This window comes from Chiloscyllium plagiosum, unplaced genomic scaffold (genome assembly GCF_037043375.1).
Source record: "Chiloscyllium plagiosum isolate Xiang-an unplaced genomic scaffold, Cpla_swu_hap1 HiC_scaffold_3, whole genome shotgun sequence".
Taxonomy (NCBI): Eukaryota; Metazoa; Chordata; class Chondrichthyes; order Orectolobiformes; family Hemiscylliidae; genus Chiloscyllium; species Chiloscyllium plagiosum.
The window spans coordinates 94,631,722-94,654,598 of NW_028270141.1; the positions used below are offsets into that span (position 1 = coordinate 94,631,722).

Consider the following 22,877-nt stretch of genomic DNA (forward strand, 5'->3'; position numbering starts at 1 on the left):
ACAGAAGAATACGACAATAAGTGTAATTATGTCATGCCATAGGCCCAGGTTTCTGACACTAAGATCAGTGCAAGAGACATTTTCAGACAGACACAAACATGCAAATTGGCTCAGCACAACATTTTAGCATCCCGGACAATGCAGTGAACACATTTTTTTATTCGCTGCAGTTGGCACTGGAAGATTACGCCCCATTGTGGTCATTATGTTGTCCAAAACAACTGAACATAAAGCATAAATACATATCAACTACAAAAAACAATAACAATTATATTCAAGCTACCAAAATCAGAGCCAGCACCATATCTACTGAACACAGCTTACTTACAATCAAAGTTAATTAGATATGACATTAGTGCTTAAAATGTTTTTATGATAGTTTTTTGAGACACCTTTGGGAATGTATTTTTTCAATTCACCTCCTGTCCAAATACAAAAGATCAAGAGTGCTTTCTTTTGTGTTAAGATATTTAAAACAGAGAAATTTTTAAAAATTGAAAGAAAAAATGCTGAAAATGAGATTTGACAAAGAGAAATATGAGTATTTCACAGGTAAAGTCAGCACTTGTTAAGACAATAGACAGTTTACCATCCTTAACGTCTTCCGACAATTCTCACCCCCTCATTACAGTTTCTACCTTAGAATCAAAGAATAGTAGAGCACAGGAGAAGGTCCTTGGGCCCGTTGTGCCTGCATTGGATTTAATCTTCATGAACAAAACTCCAACACCTCATTTGATGCAATTTACTCAAACCAATGTTTACAATTCATGTAAGGCTGCTCTCACCCACTAGTTTATTTAACCTTTGCAGTGTAACTTTCTACTCTATCTTTCTATCCATCCTCAAACGCAACTATGCTACTTATCTGACCCATTCCTTGTGGCAGTGATTACTGCATTCTAAAAACTGTCTGGACAAAGAAGTTTCTCCTGACTTCCTTCACTGGATTTATCTGTTATGAGTATGTATTTATAGGTCCTACGTTTGGACTTTCCTTCATATGGAGGCATTTTCCATGAATGAACTCATCAGAGCCTTCTGCAATCAAACTCACCATGAAGTTACTTCTCAAGGCTTTTCTACAACTCTTATTATTGTTTGCTTTATCTTATAACATGCATTTAAGTTTGAATTTAATTTTTATTTTTCGAATGATCCACATCTCTTTGTCTTACCTTACAGGAATATTCTATACGTTGTCAAAATTGAAAACCTCCATCACTCATCACTTGGCTAACATTTATACCTTGTAAAGTTGAGTCAAACCTCTCTGTCACTTCACCTTCCTCTCTGAATTGAAGAACTCCTTAAATCCCACTACTAAGTTTGTACTCACGTGAGATAATTTTTCCTCCTTTAAGTCAATGTCTTTTGTCTAATTACATCTGTTTAGAGTGAATTGAGGCACAGACAAATTCTTTTTTTACGGTGAAAAATTACTGCAGATGATAGAAATCTGCTTAAACACAATAATTTTTTTGGAGAGAAGAAAATGTTTTTGTCTTGGGTCATTGAAAGGTCCAGATTTCATCACTTATCAAATCTTACTTTTTTTTCATTTGGGGCCAGCACCGTCTGCAAGGTATCAAGTACACATACTTAATTGGTTCCAACAGGAAACATCAATTTCAGTTGCTGTTCTTCCCTTTTCTGAAGGATTTCCACTGTGAAGAAACTTACCATTTGGATACGGAGCAAACTGTGCAAAAAAACCCCAATTATTCCAGATTACCAATTCTCTCAGAACTACAAATTCTTATTTTGGTTGGTCTACTCGATTTTTATTGCATCCATTACCAGTAAAGAAATTGGGGGGAAAAAATTGAATTATCCCATTTTCAGACCAAATGTTTTTTTGAGTGATATTCACTGCACATAGCCATCATGGCTCATGGCAACATTTCACACCACTCAATGCAATCCCCTGCTTTTCAGCTCACAAATTATACATCCGTACTTTGTAGCACAAGCCTGTCTCGTGGACGTGCATAGTAGACGAGAAGTAGTACTCAACTGCTGGGATCATGCAGTTCTGCTACAATATTTAAAACCCCTCTGCAGATGCTACAAGCCAGGAAATACCCTTCTAAATGTATTTCTTGAGTTTCTAAATTCAGGACATGGCCCAGAAGGGGAAGCTAGCTCCTTAGCTTGCTGACAGGGACCTAGAAGTACCAATGGAGAGAGCTGTGGAGAGAAGGACAGTGCTATAACCTGGTGACTGGCAAAGGAGGCCAGGCCATCAGGCCTAGTCAGATGGACTGAAATACTGGCCTTGATCAATGCTGTATCCTGGGTAAACCACAATGCAGAACAGAGCAAGGAGAACGTGAATTATATTTTGTACTCCCTAAAAGTAATTGGCATCATCCTCTCTCAGCAACCTCACACTCACAGGGCCACGACTCACTCCTGTCACCCATCTTGTCCACCCAAAATATGCACTTCCTATTCATTGACTGGAGCCATCTCACTGCTTCTCCTGCGTCACCATTCCATCAAGCTAAATCAATTTGTCTCATAAAAATATTTGGCTTAGCCTCTGGACTGAAATCTTTACAGCACCCAGAATGACTTATCCGCATTCCCTGGACTGGTTATACCTGACCTGCAGGGCTGGCCATGACCAATCCTCTGGGCTGAAATTGGATTAGTCTTTAACTGACTATAGTGGCAACTCTTGGTTGAATGTAAGTTCCTTATGGACCCTACCAAACACTGTTCTCCTTTGACTTCCAGACATAGTTATTTGATTGAAGTACATATAGTGTGTGTCTCAGCCTAAGTTGCTAGCACATGCTGTAGGTGTGACTTTGATATAACATTCTGCCATAGTGCCATCCCCTTGACTGTTCAGCACTCGCCACCATTGTTAGCTGCATCTCTTCCTCTGCAAGCCACATCTCTAAGTACATCCAATGTCAGTGAGTGCTAAGAAATAAAGCTAAGAACCTCGTGGATGTGCAAGATGCATTTGTGCTTCAAGTAAATCCTGAAAGGATAAAATGGTGCGAAAGTTGCAACGAGAGCATGATGAGCCTATGCAGCTGATTGTTTGCTGATGCCAGCTTGTGTGAATGAAGGGTGGAGAAAGCATGCAGGGACATTGTGGTGAAGACAGTTGGATGAAGGCTGGACAAGCAAGTTGCAATCTGCATGCCTCAGATAATTACTCTGTCTTTCATCTCAGGTGCCATCTAGTTTCTCAGGCAAAGAGAGGAGAATTAGATGTGACCTATAAACGAGGCGAGTTGGGCTAACAATGAGATACACATGCATGGAAATAAGGCTTAACAGTGTGACGCTTATGTTCTTCTTTAAACTTAAATGGAAAAATCTTGCTGTTGAGATTCCAACTTTCCTGCCACTGCCAACACGACTGAAGGGAGTGGAAACTTCAGTGCAAAAACAACATATAGCAGCATTCATGACCACCAGACATCCGGATGTTCTTTGCAGCTATGGAAATAATATAGCGTTATATGGTACACAAATAGCTCCTACAAATAACAATATGATAGATAGGACAGATAACTGGAGATAAAATATTCAATGGTACACCAGCAGTAACACCCCTGCCAGTCTTCAAAATAGTGCAATTAGATTTTCTAAATCCACCTGAGAGGGCAGACATGATCTAAATTTGTGTTTCATCCGAAAGACACTACTCCTTTGGCATCGTACTGGAGTATTAGTCCTGACTTTTTGTTCTCATGTTATAAAGTGGGACTTAAACCCATAGCCTTCTAACTCAGGTTATAGACTGAGCCACAGCTGACACTTAACACCAGATAACGTCTTTCTCTGAAATGCTACGACATTACTCAAAATCACTATTCTCAGAGTAACTATCCATTTCATATTTATTCAATAACTTTGTGACTTTGCTTGCCTCAACATTTACTTGTTAAAATTTGAATACAACTGTCATCCCAAGCTTTAGTTACTCTAATGTTCTCCTTGCTAGCGTTCTGCCTTCTAGTCTCTAAGAACTTTATCTCATCCAGGATTTCTCTCTCTCTATCCCATATTGTACACCCAAAGACTTTCACCTCTGATGCACTTCATTGGTTCCTGCATACCCCTTTCTTTTCACTACTGATTACCCTATGTTAGATATCACACTTTGTAACTGCTTTCTTAAACCACTCTGCTTTGCTACCTTTCTCTCTTTTGAAAGCATTCTTAAAATTTACCTCTGACTATGGATTCAACCAACCTTTCCAATGATTTCTTCCTTAGCTTAGTGTTAATTGCTTGTACTTTCTTGAAATGCTTTAGGATGTCTTTCTGATTAATTGGTATTGTACAAATGCAAATTGTTGATGTGGAGTAAAGGGTCAGGGGATGAGTCTGGTTGCAAAAGGGAAGAGGATTCTGATAAGAATATTTCCCAAAGGCTATACTTGACACAATATCAACAAAAGAAAAGAATCTGCCAGATGAGAGTTAAGTTCTTCAGATGACAACTAGGGTTCTAAAGGACACTCTGGAGAATGCTGAAAAAGACAGAGTCTTGTGGTCATACTCAAGGAGGCTTGAAGCCAGAGGTATCAGCTGGAGAGAAGAAAAGCACAGCAGCATTAATGGAATGGGGTGGAGATTGAGGGCAAGCATTTAAGAGTGAAAAATGAAAAGTTATAAAAGTGAGGACGAGCGGAGACAGAAACAGAAATGTGCAAGAGATCTAGAAAGGGAGGTAAAATATCTGGTTGTGGTCTGGGACAGCAGAAAAAAAAATGCAGAATTTATGCTTGGTTGTAACTCTGGCCCAAGATTCTGTCAACTGAATGTCACTGGCATAAGGACTGGAAGGGTTCTCATATATGATATCATACCCACTGTTTGTTACTGCAGTTATGGATAAAAATGAACTATTCTTGATTCAAGCTTGTGTAAAGGCCGTATCTTATTATTTTTCTGTTATTGTGGGAAGAAATGGGAAAAGACATGTTTTAAAAGTCAAGAATAGTTTAAGGATCACTACACTTTTTGAAAGCAAGTTAATGGAGCTCATTCTCAGTCCTGTTTACACAACTGTTGATTCAAACAGTGGAGAAAGCCTGTTTCCAGATGAGCAGAAGTCAGAGTGCTGTGCATGAATGAAGATTTGGCTGACATTTTGCATCAGTATTTACTGCGGAGAAGGTGGAAGATATAGAATGTGGGGAAATAGATGGTGACATCTTGAAAAATGTCCATATTACAGAGGAGGAGGTGCTCGATGTCTTAGAACGCATAAAAGCGGATAAATCCCCAGGACCTGATCAGGTGTACCCAAGAACTCTGTGGGAAGCTAGAGAAATGATTGCTGAGCCTCTTGCTGAGATATTTGTATCATCAATAGTCACAGTTGAGGTGCCGGATGTGGCTAATGTGGTGCCACTGTTTAAGAAAGATGGGAAGGAAAAGTCAGGGAAGTATACAGCGGTAAGCCTGACATCAATGGCAGGCAAGTTGTTGGAGGGAATTTGAGGGACAGGATTTACATGTATTTGGAAAGGTAAAAACTGATTAGGGATAGTCAGCATGTCTTTGTGTGTGGGAAATCATATCTTGCAAACTTGACTGAGTTTTTTGAAGAAGTAACAAAAAGGATTGATGAGGGCAGAGCAGTGTTTGTGGTCTATCTGGACTTCAGTAAGGTGGTTGACAAGGTTCCCCATGGTAGACTGGTTAGCAAGGTTAGGTCGCATGGAATACGGGGAGAACTAGCCATTTCGATACAGAACTGGCTCGAAGGTAGAAGACTTCTAGGGTGGTGGTGGAGGGCTGTGACCAGTGGAGTGCCACAAGGATCAGTGCTGGGTCAACTACTTTTCATAAATGATGTGGATGTGAACATAGGAGGTATAGTTAGTAAGTTTGCAGATGACACCAAAATTGGAGATGTAGTGGACAATGAAGAAGGTTACCTCAAACTACAATGGGATCTTGATCAGATGGGCCAATGGGCTGAGAAGTGGCAGATGGAGTTTAATTTAGATAAATGTGAAGTGCTGCATTTTGGAAAAGCAAATCTTAGCAGGACTTATACACTTAATGGTAAGGTCCTACGGAGTGTTGTTGAACAAAGAGACTTTGGAGTGCAGGTTCATAGTTCCTTGAAAGTAGAGTCACAGATAGACAGGATAGTGAAGAAGGCATGCTTTCCTTTATTAGTCAGAGTATTGAGTATAAGAATTGGGAGATCACGTTGCGGCTGTACAGGACATTGGTTCGGCCACTTATGGAATATTGCATGCAATTCTGGTCTCCTTCCTATCTGAAGGCTGTTGTGAAACCTGAAAGCGTTCAGAAAAGGTTTACAAGGACATTGTCAGGGTCGGAGGATTTGAGCACGCGAGCTACAAATCTTCTCACAAACTTTGAACACCTACGGGCGAGAGACATTAAGACAAGCCAGGAAATGGGAATCCTGTGCCAACCACCTAAGCGCCACATATGAACAACTCCGGTTCCTGCATGAATGCCGAAAAAATCGAATCCTTCCACCAAGTGTCAGATACAGGCCACCAGTCAACAACCCACAAGCCAGGGACACAGCCAGACAGAACGGATTCAGGACGATCCAGGTAATGATTACAGACGCTCACAACAGACTTCACAAATACAGACAAGAAATTGCGCGCCAAAAATCGTTAATTTCAAAAACCACCAATCAGGAATGGACCCGGACCATAGAACAGGCCTTCACCATAGGACAGAACAGGACCACACACCGCAAAAAAACGGCACTAAAAGAAAAAATGGCCAAACTAACACACAGAGAGGACACCACAACACACACCTGGGTTAAAAACCTCTCCCACAGACAGCTCACAGACACGGAAAGAACAATATTGGCCAAGGGACTCAACTACAACCATAGGGACGCCAAGACAGCAGACTTCCTAGCACTAGAATGCACACTCAGGAACCATGGACTGACAGAAGAGACACAACAAACAGTGAGACAAAGTATCGTACCTCTGATAACAAGGAAAAGACAAACACATAACTTCAACACCAAGGAGAGGAAGCATTAAAATCACTAAGAAACGATAAGAACATAATCATACTACCAGCAGACAAAGGCAGAATGACGGTCATCCTGGACAAAGCAGACTACATCCAATAAGTGCAACAACTACTTGCAGATACCAACACCTACCAAAAGAGGGAGTTTGACCCCACCCCACAGCTCACCAATAGGATAAACACCACACTGAGGAACCTACAAAAAAACGGACAGATAACAGGTCTGACCTACAAAGAATGAAACCTGAAAGCAACAACACCCCCAGATTCTATGGACTACCTAAAGTGCACAAACCAGACATCCCACTCAGACCCATAGTATCACTACCAGGGACACCATCACACAAACTGGCTAAAGAACTACAGCAGAAACTGAAACACCTAATCAGCAGATCCAGACACTCCATGCAATCAACACAGGAATTCTTGGACATCATCAGAAGCATACACATAGACAAGGAAGAAACCATGGTCTCATTCGATGTAACGGCACTGTTCACCTCTATCGACAAAACCCTAGCCAGAGAAACAATAGCCAACCTGCTGGACATACAGAACAGAAAACAGGACGCTGAACCTATCAACAAAGTCGGCATATTCAAACTACTGGACCTGTGCCTCACAACACACTTCACATTCAACAACCAAATATATGAACAAATCAACGGCACACCCATGGGCTCACCCATCTCTGGACTCATAGCAGAAGCGGTAATGTAAAGGTTAGAACAAACAGTCTTACCGCAAATTCAACCCAAACTCTGGGTCAGATATGTGGATGAATCATTAAAAACACAGAAATAGAGAACACACACCGGATCATCAATGCCACACTCACAGGAATCCGATTCACTAGAGAGGAAGAAAAGGACAACCAACTCCCATTCCTAGACAGTGATGGTACAGAGAACACCGAACGGAGAATTCACCACAAAGGTATACAGGAAAGCCACACACACAGACCAAGTCCTAAACTACGAAAGCAACCACCCCAACACACACAAAAGAAGTTGCATCAAGACACTGTTCAAAAGGGCCACAACACACTGCAGTACACCATAACTGCAAAAAGAGGAAGAAGAACACCTGTACAATGTATTCGCCAAAAACGGATACCCCTGCAATTTCATCAACAGATGCCTAAGGAAAAGACAACGGAATGAGGATATGCCGCAATCCAAAGGACTAGCCACACTACCATACATCAAGAGCATTTCCGAACTGACAGCCAGACTACTGCGACCACTAGGACTCATAGCAGCACACAAACCAACAGCCACTCTCAGACAACAACTCACCAGAATGAAGGACCCGATACCCAGCATGAGCAAAACCAATGTAGTGTACAAAATCCCATGCAAGGACTGCACAAAACACTACATAGGACAAACAGGAAGACAGCTAATGATCCGCATCCATGAACACCAACTAGCCACAAAACGACACGACCAGCTATCCTTAGTAGCCACACACGCAGATGACAAGCAACATGAATTCGACTGGGACAACACTACTATTATAGGACAAGCCAAACAGAGAACAGCCAGGGAATTCCTAGAGGCATGGCACTCATCCACAGATTCAATCAATAAGCACATCGACCTGGACCCAATATACCGACCACTGCAGCGGACAACCGGAAGCGGCAGATTCAAACCACTACAAATGCCGGAGGAAAGATCACAGAAGCGCTTCACAGGAGGCTCCCAAGCACTGAGAATGTCACCTAGACAGGGGACGAAACGTCTGCAACACCAATTCCCAGCTCGGCGAACAGAACCACAACAACGAGCACCCGAACTACAAATCTGCTCACAAACTTTGGAGGATTTGAGCTATAGGTACAGGGTGAATAGGCTGGGGCTGTTTTTCTTGGAGCATCGGAGGCTGAGGGGTGGCCTTACACAGGTTTATAAAATCAAGAGGGGCAGGGATAGGGCAAATCGACAGTCTTTTCCCTGGGGTGGGGAAAGTCGAGAACTGGAAGGCATAGGTTTGGGGTGACAGGGAAAAGGTATAAAAGGGACCTAAGGGGCAACTTTTTCACACGGAGGGTGGTACATGTATGGAATGAGCTGCCAGAGGAAGTAGTGGAGGCAGCATTTAAAAGGCATCTGGTTGGGTAAATGAATAGGAAGGGTTTAGAGGGATAAGGGCCAAGTGCTGGCAAATGGGACTAGATTAGGTTAGGATATCTGGTTGGCATGGACAAGTTGGACCAATGGTCTGTTTCTGTGTTGTACATCTCTGTCTCTAAGTGGCTAATTAGGCTGTGAAATGATGACCAGTTATCAATGATCGAGGCCTACTGGTAATAGTGTAACTGGCTCCCAGGTAGTTAAACAGCTTGGGAATATGAAAATTCATATCAGAAATTTTTGGGACATCTGGATAGGAAAGGGCTGTTTCCTCTACAGTAAAAAGTGTGTGCGTGTAGGAGAGTTTTAAATTTAAATAACATAGCTAGTCAAGTTAAATGTTGATGGTTCATTCTTGTTCAAGAAGAAGCGGAGAGATCTGAAGGTCGATAAGTCACCCAGATCAGATGGACTACACCCCAGAGTTTTGAAGCAGATAGCTAAGGAGATTATAGTGGCATTGGTAATCTTTCAGGAACCACTTAAGTCAGGGAAGGTCCCAGAACACTGGAAAAATGCAAGAAGACAATAAACTAAAGGCCGGTTACCCTGACCTTAGTTGTTGGCAAGATTTTAGAGTCTATTATTAAATATGAGATTGCAGAGTACTTGGAATCCCATTCCATTAATATTGCTGTGCTTTCCTCCTCTCCAGCTATTTCCCCTGGTTTCAAGCCTCCTTGAGCCCACGGTAAAATGGGGGTAGGTCAGCATAGCTTGGTCAATATGAGGTCAGGTCTGACAAATCTGTTAGAATTCTTTGAGGAGGTAACGAGCAAGTTAGACAAAGTAGAGCAAGTGGATGTGATTCATTCGGATTTCCAGAAAGCCACTGACATTGCCACACAGTGGCTGCTAAATACGATAAGAGTCCATGGTGTTAGGGGCAAAGTACTGGCACGGATAGAGGATTGACAGACTGGCAGAAGGCAAAGAGTAGGGATGAAGAGATCTTTTTCAGGATGGCAGTGGAGTTCTGCAAGGTTCTGTGTTGTGACCACAACTATTCATGTTATGCCTTAATGATCTAGACATAGGAACTGACGGCATTGTTGCTAAGTTTGAAAATGACCCAAAGATAGATGGAGGCTGTGTTGGAGGCACATAAGTGTTGAGGAGGCTGCAGAAGAACTTGAACATGCTGGGTAAGTGGGCAAAAAAGTGGGGGATGGGATACAATGTGAGAAAGTATGGGGTTATGCATATTAGTTAGAAGAATAGAGACACAGGCCATTTTACATCTGGCAAAAGGCTTTGGAAATCTGAAACACAAAGGGACTTGGAGACCTAGTGTCAGGATTCTCTTAAGGTTAACATGTAGGTTCATTTGGCATTTTGGAAGTCAAATGCAATGTTAGCATTAATTTCAAGAGGGCAAGAAAACAAGAGTGGAGACATACAGCTGAAGCTGCATAAGGCTGTGGCCAGACTGCATTTGGAATAGTGTGAGCAGTTTTTGCAAGCCCCGTATCTAAGGAAGTAAGTGCAGGCATTAAACAGAGTCAAGAGGAAGTTTACAAGAATGAGGGGACTGTCATATAAAGAGGGATTGAGGATTTTGGTTCTATACTCAGTGAAGTTGCAAAGGATGAGGGGAGGTTTCACTGAAACTTATAGAATGCTGAGAGGCATGGATAGAGTGGACGGGGAGAAGATATATCCAGTAGTAGGAGAGACCAGAACCCGAGGACACGTCCTCAGAGTGAAGGGACTGAGATGAGGAGGAATGTCTGTGGTGAATCTGTGGAACTCATTGTTGTGGAAGACTGTGGAGGCCAAGTCTTTGAGTGTATTTCATACAGAGATAAATAGGTTATTGAATGGGAAGGGGTCAAATTTACGGGTATGGAAAGAGAATGGAACTGAGAAACATATTAGCCATGAACAAATGGCGGACCAAATCCAATGGGCTGAATAGCCTAATTCTGCTTCTATATCATATAGTGTAATGGAATACATAAAGAACAGTAAGACCCTCGGAAGCACCAATGATCAGAGGAAACTTGGTGTGCAGGTATATTGATCCCTTTCGGAAGCAGGACAGGTACAAAGGTGGTCAAGGCAGCTTACGGGCTACTTGTCTTTATTAACCAAGACACAGAGTTTAAGAACTGGGAAGGTATGCTAAAACTGTATAAAACATTGGTTAAGCTACAGGTGGGGTACTATGCGCTGTTCCAGAAACTGCATTATAGGTCAGATATAATTGCACTGGAGAGGTCGCAAAGGAGATTTATTAGGATGTTGCTTGGGCTGGAGAGTTTCAGAGGTAAAAACAATGACTGCAGATGCTGGAAACCAGATTCTAGATTAGTGGTGCTGGAAGAGCACAGCAGTTCAGGCAGCATCCAAGGAGCAGTGAAGACAGAATTGATAGGATGAGTTGCAGAAGAAACTGAATGCGGACATAATTGAACTCTGTAAAATTAAGGTCCATAGACAGGATAGAAAGGAAAAACCTTTCCCCTTGTGGGATGGATCAATGCTCTGCAGCATAGATTTACAGAAAGAAGCAGAAGTTTTAGAGTAGATGAGACACAACAAAAATCATTCAGAGGACAGTGGAAATCTGGAACTCACTGCCTTTAAAGGTGGTAGAAGTGGAAATGCTCATAACAGAAGACATAGTTACATGTACACTTGCAATGCCAAACGACTTAAGGCCAAATACATGAATTATCCTTGCTAGTGAGCTGAACAAAACTCTTCTAACTTGATGACTGAGTTTGTCTTCAATGAAACACATATTAGAATAGATTGTTTTTGACCAGAGCAGTCTTGATGGACCAAAGGGTCTTTTTCTCCGCTATAGACTTTGATGACTCTATGGTCCGTGTTTTCAGTCAACCTGAATCTAAAAGACAGGTAAATTGGGTAATACTTCTTGCATACTTCTTAAAATCTTTAACTTTTGTTGAATCGTTAACTTTTGTAATGATACCAGAAACAGAAGGGCCTTACTTCAAGTGCGCTAGGGAGGCACTCGTTGCAAGTCTTGTTTTTACACTTGGCAATATACAATGCTGTTAATTTGGGAAGCTTGATTAAAAAAAATAGGAAGTTCTGGGTTCGACATTTATGAGCTGTATAGTTTTCTATGGAACAGAAGGTCTTTGCTTGATCAATTTCAAACGACTGCACGATCTTTTAAAGGACTGAATAATTCCAAAAATGCTTTAATTATCAAGGGCTAATATAGTAATATGACAGTTTATAAGTCATATGACTAAGATCTTATTAAGAGAAAAATAACATATCCCATATTTATTATTCTTTTAGAATCCATACTTTAAACAGAACTATGCTCAAAATCCACACCATATTTTAGGAGTATATAGATACTCCTAAAATAAAAATTTTATACTACATATCCAAATGTGTTTGTTGCCCTACTTTTAAGCAATATTAGCCAATTTGAGAATGTGGCCAGGTCAGTGAGTCTGTTTTCAATTTGCCCTTTCCACCCTGTGACCACAATATAATCACGCTAGCAGTGAATTGGTAATTGCTCAGCTGAGTACCGCTAAATAGGTTTCGGACTATCAACAGCCCCTTTTGTGAAGCTTTGTGCATTGAACCATTTATTTAGGTCAAACAAAGACATCATCCCTGCATGGTCAGGGTGCTAGTGACTGTGGTGAAAGGCATTAATCAATAAACAGCAGGCTTCAACTTTTTCTAAGCCTTTGCACTAATCAATCTATCGCAAATAATATTGGAAGAAATTGCCCTAAGGGACTTACCAATTATCATTCTCCCATCATCTTTATAGCTTCCCCCCCTTATCTAACTCAAGTACAAATTGCAAATAGAATCTACAACAACAGGTTTGTTTAAGGAACTCAAGAATAATGCATCTAAACCTGAACTATAAGAGGTTATATCAATAATCAGTTTTTCTCCTTATATGGTGTTTCAGAGAAGACAAACTCAGTCATCAAGTTAGAAGAGTTTTGTTGAGCTCACTAGCAAGGATAATTCATGCACATTACAACATATCCTTCATGTGGTTTCTAAACAACCTGAACAAGAAAATGTTCGTGGTGGCAATCCTGCTAAAGGATTCCGGTGGCAGGCACGTCGCTGCAGGCTCTCTCCCTCTCTCGACACCACATGGTTATGACACTCCACAACAATAACTCGATTAACAGCTGTGGTGTTCCCAGGACAGACAATGCTGTGCTGCTCGGGTACCCGTGGTTCTGACTGGCACAACTGTCACTGCTGTGCACTTTGAATAGATCCATAGACCTGCCAGTCTAATTTTGTCACACCGTCTAGAGCCCTTCAAGTCATTGCTATGTTTCTGCCTCGTAGCTGTGTCCCTTACTACTCTGCCCAAGGATACACAACGAGTCAAAAATAATGTATAATTTAAATTGAAAACAGACTTCACTGCATGATACAAAGCATCATCAACCATGATACAACTTGAAAAACAATACATTAGTCGTGAGTCAATACAATTACAAGCAATTTGAATATAATGTAATTTCTGCATATTTTATTTTACACCTAATGAACATTAACTTGGCAGAGGACTTCATAAGAACTCCAATGACATTTGTAACTTAATTTTTCTCCCATGTTAAAATTTTCTGAACAGTAAGACAGCAGGCAGAGTACCCATTTAAGATCTCTATATGGTATTTCTAAATTGTTAAATGTAGAGGAATCAAAATTACATCAATTAATTTTTTTTTCATTTATTCAATTCATTCATTCATTCAAGAAAGTAGCTTTCTGGCACTTTCCCAGGTAACTTCTTCCACTGTTGGACATTCCTACTGCAGTCAAATTAATAGAAATAACTAATTGGAATACTCCAGCACACTGATGTACTGAGGTCACTTCATCCAAAACTGCTGAAGAGCTTATGATTAAATAAGAAAATTCTGCATTTTATTCCACCGTTCAAGTTGAAGTTCTTCCAATTAGTTCTTATTCTAAGTCACAGTCGAGGACAGTCTATGTGACCAGACCAAATTGAGTGACCTGGAAATTAGTCAGGATGTGAGGGCCTTTTTATTAGTACTAATCAAATTGTATATGGTTAGGACATTAACAGGCACTTAAGAAACCAGATGTGTGTGCAGCTACTTATCAGCATATATCATTGCTCCTTTAACGATGCTAGCTGTGACTTAGGAGGCTTTTTGACTGGTTAATTTGGGATGTTTTATAAACAATTTAAGTCGAAAATGAACCAATCACTGAAAGTGTTGTTTTTCCTACCAACTTTATTTCTGGCAGGAATTTCAAATTTCACAGACCAAAGGAAAAATTAGATTAAGCACATACAATAAATACAGACATGTACAGTTGATGAGCCAGAAATAAACTTCAAATTTTAGGTTCAAATATCTTGCAGTTTAACTGACTAAGAAACACATTCTAAGGGAATATATAATCATTTATGGGCTGATTCCAACTTCTTAATATGGCATTGTTGCTTTTTGCCTGTATATTAATTAAAGTACAAATAAATAACCTTAGTCTATACATTTGCCTGAATTGCAGTTGTTCTGGTTTTCAGAGGAGGTAGAAAAAATTTTGGGCATCTTGCATGATTTTCACTGATAGGTTTATCTCATCAGGCACTGTTAAACAGAGTATGTTGTCTGGTACAGGGCAAGCATAAAGGCAGTTTCCTTGCCACAAACACAAAATATTAACTGAAACAACATTTACAATTTCATACATATCTTTTCTAGTAATCCAGTTTCTGTCACTTTATGAAATTTACAATGAAATTTTGTTCCTTAATGGCAGATTTTCAAAAGGTTACAATTAAACATTTGTCCTGGCCAGCTAACTGTCATCTGACTCCTTCCCCCACATCATTATTGCTGTTTTGCCTCAGTTCTCACTTTCTCTATTACCCTAGTTGACCTGTTGAAGAAGGCGGCCAATGTTGCCATGAGAAGGGCTGGATGTATTTTAACTTTCAAGTAAACTTATGTAACACTGAAAATAAAATACTTCAGCAGTTGGCAGATACCAGTTCTATAAAACAGAAATACTGATCTGCAAAAATAGATGTCTTTAAAAAAGTATTCATTCATAGGATGTCATTTCACTTCAAGTGATGGTGAAACCTTCTAGCAACCACAGCTGTTCCTGTGGTGCTGGCACACTCAAAAGATGGACAGACTTACATCTATACAGAACTTTCCATGACCATCATGACTCAAATGCCTCTTGTTTAATTTTGGGTTTATTCTAGTCCCTAGTTGCCCTTGAGAAAGTGATTTTGAACTGCCTTCTTGAACCACTGCTGTCCACCCACAATGCCAGAATTTAATCAGACAACACTGAAGGAATGACAAGGTATTTTTAGGTCAGGACGTTGAATGGCTTTAAGAACTTGCAGGTGGTGATGCTCCCATGTGTCTGCTGCTCAACTCCTCCTAGGCAATGTTCCCTCTAAACTGATCAGCGTGCACACTTCTGTCATGACATTTGGCACATGACAATCAGCATTGATAGACCAATCACACGTTGACTTCCAGTTCTGGAAGTCGCTGCTGCACATGGACCTTGGAGGGCAACGCAGCGAGTAAAAAAATTAGAGTGAATGTTGCTTCTGGATGGAAGTGGTTGTGGCCTTGTAAGGTGCTATCTAAGGATCTTTAATGATTTTCAGCAATGCATCTTGTAGATGTACATTTTGCTGCTATTAAGTGTTAGTGCTGGAGGAAATGGATGTTTGTGAAGATGGTGCAATCAAGTGGACTGCTTTATTCTGGATGGTGTCAAGCTTGAGTGTTGTTGGTGCTACACTCATCCAGGCAAGCTGGAAGTATTCCATTGCACTTGTGACTGCCCTTGTAAATGTGAACAGGCTATGAGGAGTCAGAAGGCGAGTTACATGCTGCAGTATTTCTAACTAGGAACTTGCTCTTATAGTCACAAGTTAGTTCAGTTCAGCTTTTGGTCAGCAGTAACTCTCCCCAAGATGTTGATGGTGAGGAATTCAGTGATATTCATGTTATTGATCATCTATTGAAGGTGGTTAAATTGTCTCTTATTAGAAATGGTCATTGCCTGGGAGTTGTGTGGTGCAAAAGTTACTCACTTCTTTTCAGCCTGAAGTTGAGTGTGTGGTGCTGGAAAAGCACAGCAGGTCAGGCAGCATCCGAGGAGCTGGAGAATCGAAGTTTTGGGCATAAGGCATTCATCAGGCTCATTCCTGATTATTTTGTAAGTAAAGGCTAAACAGGTTGGGACTCTAATCATTGGAGTTTCGAAGGATATGGGGGGATTTCATGATAACTTATAGAATATTGAAAGATCTGGATAAAGTGGATGTTTCCATAAGTAGAGAAACTAGGACCTGAGGGCACAGCCTCAAAGTTAAACCCCTTTCTAATTAAGATGATTTCCAATTTCTTCAGCCAGAGGGTGGTAAATCTGTGGAACTCATTGCCACAGGAGGCTGTGTTGGCCAAGTCATTTAAGGACAGAAGGAAGGAGGAGAATGGGATTGAGAAGCGTATCAGCTATGATCAAATGGCAGAGCTTACCTGCTGGGCCGAATGGCCTAATTCAACAATTATATCTTACAACCTTATGGTTTTATGGAGCAAAAGGCCTGGATTCAAGTCCCTGTTCAGAGATTTGTAATAATGGTTTCAACCGTGCAATAATCATACATAGTGATTTTCTTACATATTAACCACATGGAAATATTAGTACAATATGAATGGGAAAGGTTTTAATTGCCTATTGATACTTTTGAATAAGGTTCCAATAGAGGAGAATTTCACGTATTACCTTAGTTTCTTCAATCCGCATGGCACCCAGCAAATAGTGAAGCAATTCCTGGCTATCTTGCTGCTGGTACCCTCTGAAGTGTGGTGCTCTGTTGGGCAGACAAGTATATCAATATGGTGATAAAAAAAGGAGTACAGATTTTCAAGTTTCATCATCTGATTTCAATATCTGGGATTCCCTTCCATGGGCTGATATGATTTTGAAAAGCATCTACAAAAGGCAATTTTTTTTTTTTATTCACAGACCATCAGGACATTTCTCACCTGTTTTAAAAATAATTCTCTGCAGTGTTTGTTAGGCAATGTGGTTATAATTCCAGATTACAGTTTGTTGACCAGTTTTGCCAACTGGTTTAGGAGTAGGTTTTGTTTACAGCAGACTGATTATTTTTCAGTTCATCAAAGCTGGATGAAAGTACTTTCAAACCAACCTGCTAGACCATAATACTATAAGAAATAAGAAGCAGGCCATTTTGCCCCTCAAACCTGCTCCACCAATCAATATGATCATGGCTGAACTGACATTCTTCATGTCCACTTTCCTGGCTTTTCCCCATAACCCTGGATTTCCCTCCAAAACAAGATCCATATATCTCAGCCATAAAATTACACAAGGGTCTTGCACAAGGAGCTCTAAGAACTCTCAACCCTCAGTAAAGAAATTCCTCCTCATCTCAGTCTTAAAATGGCATTCCTTTATTCTGAGACTATGCCTATTGGTCCTACGCATTCTCACAAGGGGAAACATCCTCTTGTCACTTACCATGTCAAGCCTTTTAAGAATATGTTTCAATGAGATCATTTCTCACTCTCCTACATTCCACTGTGTACAGTCCCAACCTGTTTAGCCTTTGCTCATAAGACAATCCCTCCATACAAGGCATCATCCTCGTGAACCTTATCTGAACTTCCTCCAATGAAACAATATCGTTCCTTAAATAAAGAGATCCAAACTGCTCTCAGTAGCCCAGATGTGGTCTCACTAGCACCTTGTACAGTTGCAGCAAGACTTCCCTATTCTTATACTCCACCTCCCTTGAAATAAAGGCCAACATTCCATTAGCTTTTTTGATTCCCTGCTGCACCTGTGTGCCACCTTTCTGTGTTTCCATGCACAAGTGCACCCAATTCCCTTAATGTTGCAGCTTTCTGTAGTTTTTCTCTGCTTTCCAAAATGAACTTCACACTTGCCCACATCGTACTCCATTTGCTAACTCAACCTATCAATACCTCTCTGAAAACTGTTTGTATCCTTCTTGCAGCTTCCATGTCTACCTAATTTTATGTTTTCTAAAAATCTGGCTACATTCCATTCGCTTCCTTCCTTCAAGTGATTAATGTAATGTAACAGTTGTGGTCCCAGCTTGGATCCTTGTGGAATCCCAACGGTTACAGGGTGCCAACCTGAAAAAGGATCCTTTATCCCCACTTAGTGTTTCCTGACCATTAGCCAATTTCTATCCATGCCAATGTACTACCTCCAACACCACAGACTCTTATCTTGTGACTCAACCTTCTTTGAGCTACCTTGTCGAATGCCTTCTGCAAGTGCAAACACAACATACATCTATTGGTTCCCCTCTATCTATAGTGTATAGTGTATGTGTAATATGTAGCACCTTTAACATAAAGAAGAAGGGCTTATGCTCAAAACGTCGATTCTCCTGCTCCTTTGATGCTGCCTGACCTGCTGCACTTTTCCAGCAACACATTTTTCAGCTCTGATCTCCAGCATCTGCAGTCCTCGCTTTCCCCTCTATCTAGTCTGGTTGAAACTTCCTCAATAAGCTCTAACAAATTAGTTATCAGGTTCAAGTCCCACCTGCTTCAGGTGTATATATCGTATCAAATCTGAACAGGTTGATTAAAAATATCTACAGCTGGTGAAATTACTTGGAAAGTTGCATTACATTAAAGGTGCTACATACTACACATAGACTATACAAGTTGTAGTTATATTCTCCTTTATCAACCTTGCAACCTCCTTTTTTTCATTATCTATTCTGAACACCATGTAAATGGGTTATGTATTACTCAGTCCTGTCCTTTATTATTTTGAGGCCAGTATTTATTAATACTATGACAGGTTCCCAGACAGTTATTTACACTCAAGCTCACCAATCACATTTAAGATGCTCCATGCATTTACTATCGGCATTGTACACCTGGACTGGATCTTAGAGGAGAAAGTGAGGTCTGCAGATGCTGGAGATCAGAGCTGGAAATGTGTTGCTGGAAAAGCGCAGCAGGTCAGGCAGCATCCAGGGAACAGGAGAATCGACGTTTCGGAAGGGCTTATGCCCGAAACGTCGATTCTCCTGTTCCCTGGATGCTGCCTGACCTGCTGCGCTTTTCCAGCAACACATTTCCAGCCCTGGACTGGATCTTAGTCAATTTCTACTTAGCTAGACTTTGCCTAACACTTCACTATTTTTTTATGCTAGTGCCATTATTTCTCCCAATCATTTGTACAACTCATTTTTCCTTCTTCATACAACATCCTAGCCCTCATTTCCCTGACAACTCTTCCCAACATCATCGAAACATCGCACAAAGATGTTATTCCTGCCCCTGTTGAAGTACAACCTTTCCAGACTGCATAGGTCCCAGCATCTCTGAACTGGTCTAAATACCTCAGGAATCTAAACCTTTCCTTCTGCACCATCATTTCAGCCATGCATTCACAGAATCATTCATGGAACAATGTTGTGAACTCTTGACTGTCTTCTCAGTCATTCAACTCAAGGCAAATTAGACATGGGCAAAAAAGTACTGAGCCTGCCAGCGCCATCCACATCTCACGCAAGAAGGAAAAAAAGTTTCCTTCACACAGGTGCTCAATAAATTTCTTTATAAGATCAATTTTCTCGGTTTCTACCTACTGTGTACTCAGTGGGTTCAAGGTCACTACGAGCTAGGGTGTAAAAAAAATCTTACTCTCATCCTCCAATCATCTCTTGTCCAAAACCTCAAATCAGTGTTCCCTTAATGTTTTATCATCAACTAACTGGGAAAAACAGTTTTTCTATCTATACCTTAGCTAAACCTGTCTTAATCTTGCCCATCTCTTAATCACCACCTAATCTCCTTTGATTCAAAGAGAAGAAACAGAGTTTTTCCAACCTAACCTTGTAGCTAAAATTCATAAGCCCTGGAGACATTTGGTAAATTTTCTCTGAAACTTATCAAGAAGGCAGAAGTGGGTTGTGAAGATGCTGGAGATTAGAGTTAAGATTAGAGTGGTGCTGGAAAAGCACAGCAGATCAGGCAGCATCCGAGGAGCTGGAAAAATTGACGTTTCAGGCAAAAGCCCTTCCTCAGGAACCAAATTTCTCAAGAACCCTCGTGCTCTTCCCTTTGTTCCTCTGCTCTATCCTCCTACTTTTACACATATTAGCACATGGAACCAGAAATAATCCAGATCTGCTACTTTTGTGGTCCTACTTGCTAATCTTCTTCCGAAAATAATAGTTCTCTAAAATCGACGTGCTGGACCTCATCCATCTGGCTAGTTATACTGTTGTACCAATATGGACCACAGCTTCTGGTTTATTACAGTCCTGTCTCAGAATGCAACTGAATTCAGCGACACCCTGACACTGATACCAAGGAACCAACATGTCACCTTGGAATCACATCTACAGTTGCAAGACCCATCTGCCCTCTAGTTATAGAATCTCATATCGCTATTACTTTCTATGTCTTTCTCCTGGCAGTTTTAATAGCTGAGAGGTTTGCTGTGGACTCGGCTTTGGTTGCAAATCTGGAAAGATACATCATTCCTAACAGTATTTATAACTGAATACTGACAGGAGTTGGAGAGCAAAATCTACTCAGTGAACTCCCATACTATCTGCCTCATCTGCTTGTCTATCAAGTAACCATCCATTCATGTAACAAAAATTACTTGTTCAAAATTTTCTGTATCACTGGATCAATACTCTCTCCGTGTCACCAATGACTACAGTATGTAAGAAAGACTGCATAGATAGTTAAAAATCATACACCACCAGGTTGTAGTCCAACAGGTTTATTTGGAAGCACTAGCTTTCGTAGCTCCTTCATCAGGTGATTGCGTAGATAGACTGCAAGAATTTGTAAGAATTATCATTGAAAAAGACAAGACTCACAAAGCAGCTGGTACTCCATCATATCCAAGTTACACATCATCTTGATGTTGACATATATTAATGTTTCACATTCAGTTAATATTCTGGAATTCACGAACAACATTGTGAAAGCAGTATTTCTATCACAGCTGTAATGTTACAATCACTACTTATTGTATTTTACTCCTTACCAATGCACTTCTTTTTAAAAACAATATTGCTAAATAACATTTCAAACCACTGGAAAATAGCTATATATTTGTGAACTTCAAAATTCCATATGGAGAAAATTCCAAAAAAACATACTATTGGTTTCCAGCTATTCATTAAATACACAGATATCTGACAGTCAAGTGTATACACTCTTTTCTCCTTGAACACTTGCTGCAAGCAAGATCATTGCTTTAGCCAAGGACCCTAGAATGTTTGCTAAATACAACATTCACAGATGTGATGACATATGGAAGCCAGTGCCATAGCACCACAACCTGTTGTGCAATGCCAGCAGTAGCATGACAGAACAGGTTGAACTGCTGTTAATAGTAATAACATTCTATGATAAATTATCTCAAACGTGAAGGTATGGATTTAACAATGTCGTTTGCATTTTTCTACTGTGAAAATTAAATTGAAAGCCGCAATGCTGAACCATAATATTCAATTTCAAGCCACCAACCATTTTCTCTGAAATACAATATAAAACCACTGATGGTGCACTGAAACAACAGCCACCACTTTGAAATAGAATTTAGTATGCTGTCAACCTTTTTTTTTTTAGGAACCGACTTCCAAGGATTATCAATCCTTTATAGAAACGGTGTCTCACATCTGCCTTAAGAAGGCAATTCCAAATTTTAAACAATGAAAAGAACCATTGAAGTATTCTGGGGCCCTTTGATTAGAAATGCTTTTTGACAAATTCAGCATGGCTTGCTAACTGACTGCAAATCCAATGGCTCATAATTGGTTTGCTCTGACCAAAAACAAGTCAGGAACACACTACTGCAATTAGGTTCAGGACAAAAATGAGCCCAATGTCTCAATTATGACCATTCCTATTCCGATCAAGCAATTTCTCAGAGCTCATATCAAACCCCTGTCTATCTGAATGACACTGGCAGTTCATGCTGAATGTTGTGTAGTTTTACACTGTACCAGAACATGTTGGCTGAGGGTGCAGCAAGTTCTAGAGCACAAGTCTTCAGTACAATTACAGGCATGTTGTCAAGGTCCATAGCTGTTACAATATCAAGTACCTCCAACTGTTTCTGGACACTATTATGCGCTGTAAGCTTATTTAGCTGAAGACTAGCATTTATGGTGCTGTGGACATGTGGAGGAGATAGAGATGGAACATTTAATTGGCACTTCAAGCTGAAGATTGCTGTGAACGCTTCAGCCTTATCTTTTGCATTGATGTGCTTGATACCCCATGAGTGAGAACAGGGATGTTTGTGCTGCCTCCTCCTCCTCCTGAGAGATGCAAATACCTCAGCTTTATCTTTTGCACGGCGAGTTGTTTACTTGTTTACCACAATTCACAACTGGATTTGGCACTACTGTAGAACTTAGATCTGATCTATTGCTTATGGGATTGCTGGGTCCTGTACAGTATTTACTCAAAATTCTTTTTGGTCTATGGACTTATAAAGTCCTTGCGCAGCAGCAACTTCTAACACTGGAGGTCAATTCATCGGGACGTCATTCACTGAACCTTGGAGTGGCTGTGCAGCTTAGAGAGCACTCTGGCCTTGTTAATCACTAGCTAGTACTATAATATCAAGGATTAGCCGGTACTTGATATTCTAACGGCTATGGACTTTGACATGCAG

At 40.5% G+C, this 22,877-nt stretch overlaps 1 protein-coding gene across 3 annotated transcripts in view; it reads right to left on the reverse strand.

Moving 5' to 3' along the window:
• The window catches only part of usp45 (ubiquitin specific peptidase 45), a 159,295-nt gene that overhangs the window by 25,717 nt on the left and 110,701 nt on the right, over window positions 1–22,877 (reverse strand). For all 3 annotated transcript variants that reach the window (XM_043685574.2, XM_043685585.2, XM_043685569.2), the window contains exon 9: window positions 16,938–17,025. In XM_043685574.2, coding sequence (XP_043541509.2) covers window positions 16,938–17,025 — 88 coding nt within the window. The remainder of the gene's footprint in view (window positions 1–16,937; window positions 17,026–22,877) is intronic.